The sequence below is a fragment of the Aegilops tauschii genome, chromosome 2 (assembly GCF_002575655.3).
Source record: "Aegilops tauschii subsp. strangulata cultivar AL8/78 chromosome 2, Aet v6.0, whole genome shotgun sequence".
NCBI classification, from domain to species: domain Eukaryota; kingdom Viridiplantae; phylum Streptophyta; class Magnoliopsida; order Poales; family Poaceae; genus Aegilops; species Aegilops tauschii.
Genome location: NC_053036.3, coordinates 390,000,835 through 390,010,909, shown reverse-complemented (window position 1 = coordinate 390,010,909; position 10,075 = coordinate 390,000,835). Strand labels below are relative to the sequence as shown.

The window sequence follows — 10,075 nt, the reverse complement described above, 5'->3', positions numbered from 1 at the left end:
AGGGTTTGAGAGGAGATGGTGCTGGTGAAGATGTTGATGGAGATTGCCCTCTCCCGATGAGAGGAGCGTTGGTGATGACGATGGCGATGATTTCCCCCTCCCGGAGGGAAGTGTCCCCAGTAGAACAGTTCTGCCGGAGCCCTAGATTGGTTCCGCCAAGGTTCCGCCTCGTGGCGGCGGAGTCTCGTCCCGAAAGCTTGCTTATGATTTTTCTTCGGACGAAAGACTTCATATAGCAGAAGATGGGCACCGGAGGGCCAACAGGGGGCCCACGAGGCAGGGGGCGCGCCCAGGGGGGTAGGGCGCGCCCCCACCCTCGTGGCCAGGGTGTGGGCCCCCTCTGGTATTTCTTTTGCTCTGTATTTTTTATTATTTCCAAAAATAACTTTCGTGGAGTTTCAGGACTTTTGGAGTTGTGCAGAATAGGTCTCTAATATTTGCTCCTTTTCCAGCCTAGAATTCCAGCTGCTGGCATTCTCCCTCCTTATGTAAACCTTGTAAAATAAGAGAGAATATGCATAAGTATTGTGACATAATGTGTAATAATAGCCCATAATGCAATAAATATCGATATAAAAGCATGATGCAAAATGGACGTATCAGACGTCTTCGTGCTGAACGTGTGCTGAACACGGAGGTGCCGTACGTTTGGTGCTAGGATCGGTTGGATCGCGAATACGTTCGACTACATCAACCGCGTTGCTAAACAATTCCGCTTTCGGTCTACGAGAGTACGTGGACACACTCTCCCTGCTCGTTGCTATGCATCTCCTAGATAGATCTTGCGTGATCGTAGGTAATTTTTTTGAAATACTGCGTTCCCCAACAATTCCTACATGCTACCTATCATTTGCTTATGTATGTTACCATGGTAATTCACATGTGTTTCTTGGTGATGAGTTCTTATTGTATTCCATTCATATTCTTTTGTGTGCTCTACCAAGATGTGTGTGACATATAAGAGTTATCCCACGATCCTAATCAATTGTGCATTTGCATTCAAACGCAACATTTAAATAATGCACAAATTTAGGGGGAGCTCTTGCTTATCACATACTTCTCAAAGTGATGATGTTATTCATGATTATATCTTATGTCGAAGCTTTGATCTATATGTTGTCATCAATTACCAAAAGAGGGGAGATTGAAAGTGCAACTAATCCTAGGTGGTTTTGGTAATTCATAACAACATATACATCACTGAACTAATGACTACTCAAAGAATATTTCAGGAAAATTCAATTTAGGTATGGCAATGGGATGTGAATTTGGACCCCTCAAAATGCAAAGGACATGTGTTGGCGAAGCTCCAAGACTCTACATTTTTAGTTTAGTGATCCAAGATTACATTGAGTCCATAGGAAAGACAATACTATTAAAAGGGGATGACATTTTCATCATGATCCAGATGCTCAAGTGCTTAGAGATATTGCTCCAAAATCCTTAGTCACACTCTCACATTCATCTATGTCCAAAACCATAAAGTCTATATCGGTCCCATCGATATTCATCTAGCCGGACTCACTAAGATACACTTGACATAGCCACTGCCTAAACCCTAGCATCTCGGTCACACCGAGTTGGCCCTTCAGTCCCACTGAAGAGCACTTGCCAACCTTCTGTTACCAATTGCATACATCTTAGATTTTTTGAATGGTTTCGATCGGTGGCACCTAAGTGTGGAAAGTGCTTAGGTCATCTCAGCTCGGTCCGACCGAGAGATTTCATCCAGTCTCACCGAAAATCCTAAAGTCCAGACCTTTTGATCTAATCGGTCCCACCGAGTAGTGCATACTAACTGTTGGATATTGGGTATTGCCTATATATACCCACCCATTCCACCAACTCTCAAAGAGAGCAACCAGTTCGAAGCTACCACTTCTCATATTCGTTTTCTGATAGAGAATCACCTACCCTTGTGTTGAGATAAAAATGATTCCAATTCAACCTTAGATCCTTGATCTCTAGCCTTCCCAAGTTGCTTTTCACTCTAGTACCTCTCCTACCACATAGCTAAAATTTGTGAGAGAGTGTTTGAGTGTCGAGGAGACTATCTTTTGAAGCATAAGACAAGGAGTTTATCATCAACAATAACACCTATAACCTTTTGAAGAGTGTGTCTCTTAGATTAGTTAGGTATCACTTAGGAGCCTCCAAGCTTGTGGAGTTGTACCAAGAAGATCGTCTACTTTGTGAAGATCTACCCCAATTGAGGCTAGTCCTTCGTGAAGTATGCCATGATGGCATAAACAAGGTTACTTTTTCGTGGAACCTTCATCGGTGAAGCCCTCCGTGGACTCACTCAACCATTACCCTCTCTGTGTTGAAGTCTCTACTGACATGGACGTACGATAGTACCACCTATCGGAACCACGCCAAAAATCACTGTGTCTTCGTTGCGTTTGACTATCTCGAAACCCTTTCTCTACTTTCATGTGCAAAGTCTTTACTTTCCGCTGCCACTATATTAGACTTGCATGTAGCTAGCAGACTTGATAGAATTGTTAAAATCTACCAAGAACTAAAATTGGAAAGAGATTAGGTTTTTATTGGTCAAGTAGTCTAATCACCCCCCCCCCCCCCTCTAGACCTACTTTTGGTCCTACAAGTATCTTCATTGCGTGGCTCTTCAAAACGCGTAATGTGGAGATGTGTTGGAGCATTGCTTTGGTCGCTTTGGCACATTCGTAACAAGATTACCATTGAGGGTGTATTCTCGTCGCACCAAGCTAATGTATCATATTTTTGCAACAGTCGGCTCCGTTGGGGAGACGACAGGACGTTGATTGCCCGCAAACGGTGATGGTCAGAATTCGGCATATCAACAATATCGGTAGGTCCCCTCCTGTTTCTTCTTAAGGTAGTTGCAACTTTTGCATGTTTTTTAGCCTGCGTGCTTAGTTCGGGCAGATTGCCCCGTAAGTTATGGCTGGATTTCTAAAACCTTTTTTCGTACTTGTTCGGTTCGTTATGTGCACTATGCATGTTGTGGGCTTTATCCCGTTAAAGCCGGACACTCCCGGCATTTTTGTTCTAAAAAGAACAGACCTGCTGGCAGAGAGTAAAAATGGTAAAACCTGGAAGAAACTTGCCTAAATGGGGTATTTTTGAGCAATTTCTGCTAAATGGGGTAAAGAAAAAGTACCACACGCGAATCTTAGGGGGTGAAATGTGGAATTTATTCTTTTAGCCAAGCGTAGGTCCTAATGCACACTCTCTGGGTGAGCACTATGACAGAGGAAACAATTTCTCCGTCCTAACTGACAACGCCATCAATGTCGATCGTATGGGCATAGTTATAATTGCATACGTCTTCCAATTTTTCCAAGACAGGTAGGTACTTTCTCCATCTGATTAGACAACAGCAGCTAGTAGGCTACTAGTTGTTGAGATAAAATGGAAACAAAGCGCTCAATTAGCTACAGCACAGCATGGGTGTGTGGTATCTTGACTTGCGACTATTTTGTGAGATGCTAGTCACATTCCATTTTATGATTGGACGTGTTGTATGGCTAAGCCCTAAGCTAGGATTTAATTTAATAGTAACCTTCTCTCATATCGTTGTCTTCCATACTTATTGTATGCTTGTTTTAAGAGCGTGCTAATTCACGTCAGTTTTTCCGCAGCAAGGCAGCAAATGTGCATTTCTTGCCATTAACATCAGCCCTCGGATCTTTCTTGCTTGAATTGCTTATTATTTCCGCTGGAGAATACCATGGTCAGAGTGAAGGGTAATATGACCCACACAAGAAAAAACTCATTTTACTGGTGGAAACTTTCTTTTTGCGGGATTAGATTGTTTGCGATGATTTGCGGGATAAGTTGATCATATATTAAACAGATTACTGAGAGAACTGTTGGTCTATGCAATTTTATAGTTAGCAAAATCATCAGTGGTTTAATAACAGCATCATTTTCATTTTGTTGTTGATATCTGTTCTTGTACTTCTTTCTTTCTGAAATAAGTTTCTTTGTCACAATCGCAAAACCGCACAAGCACATGTGTGCATCTGCAAATATCTGCAGTGAAAGCACTACATGATACATTTGGAAATATCTGCAGACATCTGCAGGGTCATCTCTGAAGCTAGAGAGGGAAGTTGCTCATCAGGATTCAGAAGTAGTACATGGACATCAACAAGGAGCTGCTAGTAGCACCACTCTGATCATATAATTGTACCAGCACGATTTAGTAGACCAGATTAATAAACAGCTCAGGGTGCAGCTGTGATCTTCAGAACAGGAAAGAGAAGTGCAAGAATATGCTCAATAAGATGATTTATTCCATACATTATGTTTCCGCAATGCTAGCTTAATCAGTCATTGTAAAGACAGCGACGGAACCACTTTGGTAATTTACACTGTTGCAGAATCGGAGACAAGAATGAAAGAGAAAAACTCAAGAACAAAACCACAAACTACAAACTATATGACAAATTTTATCCCCGGTCTGTGGCCTTCTCACGCCAGTGAAGCACCCCCATCAGCTAGCTGATGTGGAACTCACCGCTGGCACGGACCTCATTCAACTGCTTCTCATACTCATCTTCCTCGTCTTCCTCCTCCACTTCCTCCTCTGGCTTCTTGCCATCCTCCTGCTCGTCCTCCTCCGCCCACCCGAAACCCGCCACCGGAGTGGTGGAAGGAGGCGGTTTCTGCGCCTCCTCCACGATCTTCATGATCTCCTCCACGGACTGGACCGAGTAGGTCGGGGCGCTGTTGTCTCTCTTGTAGTACATTGCTTGGGCAGCTTCCGTGAGCTCTCTTGGCAAGTTCTTCAAGAACCAGGGGTGGTTCCTGATCTCCCTCATTGTTATTCTCTGAAATGATGGTTGAGAAAAGAATAAGCCGACGATGAATCGCTCCAGTGAGCTGACCCGAGTTTAATCCGAAAAGTACCTTTGCAGGGTTTGCGACGAAAATACTGGCAAGGAGTTGCTTGCAGTCTTGGGATACATGGACGTACTCTGGTATTTTGTATTGGATTGACATTATTCTCTGCGATAAGAACAAATGGACCAACCATAAGAAAGTTGAATCCGACGCTGCTTAGCACACAAAAAAAGGTTTGGAATTTCTACCCCAATGGTCTTTCTGAAGTTCTTGGGGTCATCAGGATCCTCGAAAGGGTAACCACCGACTAGCATCACATAAAGGGTCACTCCACAAGACCACACATCGGCTGTCTGAACCATCAATACATGCAAATATGTTAGAACACATAACAAACTAACAGACAAATATAGATAAATGAAAGGCAAGAAGGCAAGAACAGCTTGCAGGAAAGCACATTTCGAACATAACCAATTTAAGACGTACGATCATAAATGCAGAAATAGTACATAAAGCTTCAAGTGCTCAAAATTCAGCTGTGTTTACATGTTTGTAAAATTGTATTGAACTTAAATCTTTTCCCTGCTGGAAATGATTTGAGCTACATATAGTAATCACACCTGTTGTGTTCTATGCAGTTGTTATTTGGGGAAGTAACAGAAAACTATTATATTTACGAACTTCAAACAAAATGATTTAGATGCAACTTTGGTTCCACAAAGGCAATCAGCGAATTTCAAAACAATCTAACCGAAGATCAGGTAGGTCGAGACAAACACAACACCATTATTTAATGTGAAAGCAGACAAAATGCACATATTTTATTGCAGAAAAAGTGGACGCCATATGTTTAGGGAAATCAATGACACTTTGCAATCTTAAAAGGGTTGGCCTAGAAACGAACAATAAAGTAGCACTGGTTGCTATGCTATCCATAGAATATCTATGCTGATCTCCAGCGCATCATACTGTTTCTCTTTGACAAGCAAACACGACTAATTTTGCAGAGCTGGAAAGCCAAGATGTAACCAGTCTGATATGATTTGTTGGACAGTGAGGGAAGAAAAAAACAGTAACCGTCGTACAGAAAATTCTTCACAAGATATCATAGCAGTATCGGACAACGAGAGAAAAAGAGATGGATAATGAAATATTTATAAAGGACCACAAAGCGCCAACGAGAAGTTCAGTCTAGCAAGGCTACTTGAAAAGGATTGGGTCAGATGGACCTTTGTGACAACCTCAATTAGCTAATCTGTTCGTTTCAGAAAAAAAAGGCTAATCTGTATCTGTAGCACTAGGACCATGATGGTAAAATGTTTTAGACAAGGACATAAAGTATGAAGTGAGCCTAAAAAAATGACACGTCCAACAAAAACCAAACGATTTGTCAAGCTGATGTGCCCATGGGTGTGTCTGCCTCATGGAGCTTTTGCTTGTCACAAACATGCATTCAACTGACCTATCTCCGTCTGAGCATTTTAATTCCCTAGTGATGTAAAATCACTCCTTTTGACGCATGCTCCTATAGACATAATCACGCTCCCGTCTCTTCACCCACTGAAGTTGCATTTCGCAACTGAAATTACAAACAACCCTACCCCGGTCCCCAGCTCCAAGCTTTCGTAGTATGAAGTGCAGAAATAGGGTATCTAATTCTAATATCTGTATCCACAGAATCACATGCTTTCTCCAGGAAATCTAACTTTACTGCAGGCCACAATAAATTAAACCAAGAGGGCGCACACGAGCTCGCGAACTCTTGATGTTCTCGCGGAAAAACAAAAAGAACTCGTGACCACTTAAACCGGTCTGAATCCGATCAACCTAAACCTTTCCTCCCCTCTTTTCGCATTTGGATGGCGTGCATGAGAAGCAGGGACCGCTGGTTGGAGCGAGCATCGCCATCGATCGAGCATGATGTGTGAATTTCGATCATGAGAATGTGAATGTCCAAATCGACGTCATGAGACACAGAAAGAACAACATATCTTTGCATAATCTCTCACCTTTTCGCTTTTTCGACCGAGTTTTTCAACAAAATCCACTGCCTTTCAAAAATAAAAATAAATTTGGAGGACTGCCACGACAAGGACTGTCCACATTTAACCGGGAATCTAATCACCTGCCACATGAGCAGCGGCAGCAAGCCAAGCGAGGGACACTATCTCAGAGCCAGCGTGGCGTTGGGCCCACCGCCCAGTGGGAGTGCGCGCGTCTGCCCGGTAACAGGCAGGCAGATCTGTAACTAGGGACAAATTCCGAATCCACCAGTCAGAGATAGCTGATTAGCTGGCCCGAAAGGACCCAGCCTATAGACCCACGCCAGAATGAACCCACGGGCCCACTCGCTGAATGGAGTGTTGTGGCCCATGGACCCAGTTCACAAGGGCTGCTGGTTGGCGGCCTCGAGAAGCGAGAGCCACGCTACGTGTACGTGTACTGCAGCGGCAGGCGGCACGTGCTCACGGGCTAGGACAAGTGGGTCGCTACCGCCACTGCCTCCGGGACCCACCGCACGGCGGGCCCATGAGCAGAGTCACGAGGCAGAAGAATAGAGAAAACGGCGGAGAGAGAGAGAGAGAGAGAGCCGGAGACCGACCGACTGACCTTGCCGTCGTATTCCCGGCGGGAGAGCACCTCCGGGGCGATGTACGCCGGCGTTCCAACCGTCGACTTGGGCTTCGAGTGCAGCAACGACGACTGCAAAAGGAAGAAAAGGGAAGCATGTTCAGTGCACCGCAGCGGGAAAAAAGGCGTTGGCGTGGCGCCGAACTTGTTTGGGTCAACAATGGCAGGGGACGTTGCTTTCGCGAGCAGTTTCGCGCAGGAAGAGGAAACCAATTGCATTTCGGGAGGCGAGATGAATCCTCCGATCTTTCCGGCCGCAAAGCCAAGCGAAGTGCAGCTTTTGACCCCCCGCAGAAAATGCCTCCTTTTTATAATTGTTGTTACTATTTTTATTACTATTACCTTTGAGTAACCGAAGTCGCAGATCTTGAGGCGGGGCGCCGGGCTGCCGTCCAGCAGAGTGTTCTCCAGCTTCAGGTCCCGGTGGCAAATTTGCTGCAGATCAACGACTATTTTATACCATCTGATGATCTAGGATTTTTTTTATCAGGGATTGCACCGGTTTGCTTGTTCTTACCATGAAGTGGCAGTAGCTCACGCCGCAGATGAGCTGCTGGAAGAAGTACCTGGCCTGCGGGGACAAAGCAACCGTCGGTTACACGAACCGGCGCCGAAAATGGAGACAGGCAATGGACCGATCCTCACCTCGTCCTCGCTGAACCTCCCGGCGTTGCAGATCCGGTCGAAGAGCTCGCCGCCGGCCGCGTACTCCATCACAATCGCCAGGTGCGTCGGCGTGACCACCACCTGCAAAAGAATCAATCCGTTATACTCTTCTTCGGCCGGAGAAGCCGGAAAGGATTGCTCCCGGCGCCTTGCCCGTTCCCTCGCCCACCTCCTTGAATCGGATTATGTTGGGGTGCCGCAGCGACCGGTGGTTTATGATCTCCCTCGCCACATTCTCGTCAATCTGCAAACACCAAGAAACGCCCAAAAAGACACTCCGTCACTAAATTCGCGGCAGGAAGGAAAAACTCGACCGGGCCGGCCCATGCTGGGATGGATCACAGGGGAGCCCGACTCCGGCCGGCGGCGGCGAGCGCACCTTGAGGCCCCGTGGGATGTACTTCATGGCGACGAGCTCCTTGGTCTCCTTGTTCCGCATCAGCCGCGCGACGCCGAAGTTGCCGGCGCCGATGTCCTTGAGCAGCTCGTACCTCTCCATGGATCCCGGGCCGAGTCGCGCGGCAACCGCTGCAGAAAGCTTGATCGGGCCGGAGGCAGAGGCGAAGATTGGGGGATCCTTTTGGGGGTTTTGGAAGCTTCGTCGCGGCGAGATGAGGTGGGAGGGAGGGAGGGGGGAAGGATGATTCGAAGCTTAAAGGAGAAGGAGAGGCTGCTTCTTCTTCTTCTTCTTCCCCGGTGGGATGGGTTCGATTAATTAATACCACTGCTGCAGCGCTGCTGCTCCGAGGAGTAGTACTAGTTTTATTTGGTGATTAGATTATGATGATGATGTGCCATGACATGGCGTGCTCATGATTTGTTTTCTCCGGAACTAATTGTCGTTTGGACCTTTGATTTGTTGTAATTGACAGTGAGGTCCTTGTGTGCATTGGGAGCTTTCCTTTCTCCCCGTGTTGCTTGATTTGGCGGTTACTGAACCGAGTACAGTCTGGCTCCCGTTGCCTTTGCTTGATTTTTTTTTCTTTTGATGATTTTGAAGGGAGCCCTGCTTGCTTTTGAAGCACTAGAAACGGTTGCGGTCAAATAATAAACGACCACCCGCAAAATAAGTAAATTAAATCTGTCTATTTTACGACTAGAGTAAGTAGTAACTGACGAGAGTCAAAGCGCTGGCCTTACAGGCAGACAGGCAAGATCTGGTTGTCACGCGGAACACAATACCCAACTGAAATGAATTGCTCGCTAGGCGGTCGCAAGCAGCAACAGGCGGAAATAACGTGCTTGGACTGTGGAAAACGGACGTCATTCTTCACGTTTCTCCTCTCTCGGGACTGAAAAACTTTCATCGCTGATTATGATGATGATGATGTGGAAGGGGAAAGAGAATGATTTTCTCTTTCTTTCAAGAAAAGGATCCGCGGCACGCGGGATGTATCCGTCTTCTTCTACCGTCTGACCATCGGCGTCATGGGGTCGGGATGGCTTGTACGTGCTGCGGGTGGGTGGAACTGCGAAATCATCAGTGAACCTACCGATGGTGGATCGGCGAGCGGAACGGAGGCTGGGGGCCTTGCGGCGGTGGGCACATGGGCGCATCCCGTGGGTGTGCGCGCGGGTGCAGCGTACGAGAGACTCTGGATTTCAACACGGGTGCGGGGTACGCGGGCGCGGCTAAATCCGACACCCAAAAGTCCACGGTGTGTGTCCATGTATAGTGAAAGGTCACACCTTAAATATTGGATGCCACCATCATGTATGCAATTGCAAATCCTCATCCTCATACAATTACATGCAAGGCAAAACCTAATCTAAATCTTCGGCGGTGTCCGTGTCCCTGTCCGGCAGCCGTGAGACCCGTGGAGTGAAAGTCTGGTCGCCGGCAAGGTATAGTAGGACAAGGGACATGGGTTGTCCCGCATGGGACACGATGCGCTGCCGTCTCCCATGCCCTATTTTTCCTCGTTCAAACCTTCCGCCTGGGCAT

General features: G+C 46.4%; 1 protein-coding gene across 1 annotated transcript; it reads right to left on the bottom strand.

Annotated features, from left to right (window-relative positions):
- Nucleotides 1-4,253: 4,253 nt before the first annotated feature.
- LOC109759597 (serine/threonine-protein kinase SAPK7) lies at nucleotides 4,254-8,921 on the bottom strand. Its single transcript, XM_020318422.4, has 9 exons — nucleotides 8,510-8,921; nucleotides 8,300-8,374; nucleotides 8,110-8,211; nucleotides 7,982-8,035; nucleotides 7,807-7,899; nucleotides 7,444-7,536; nucleotides 5,082-5,186; nucleotides 4,900-4,998; nucleotides 4,254-4,820 (listed from the first exon to the last, which is right to left on the bottom strand). Exons 1-9 carry the CDS (start codon nucleotides 8,627-8,629, stop codon nucleotides 4,488-4,490), a joined length of 1,074 nt encoding a protein of 357 aa, XP_020174011.1. The 5' UTR covers nucleotides 8,630-8,921; the 3' UTR covers nucleotides 4,254-4,487.
- Between the last annotated feature and the right edge of the window lie 1,154 nt (nucleotides 8,922-10,075).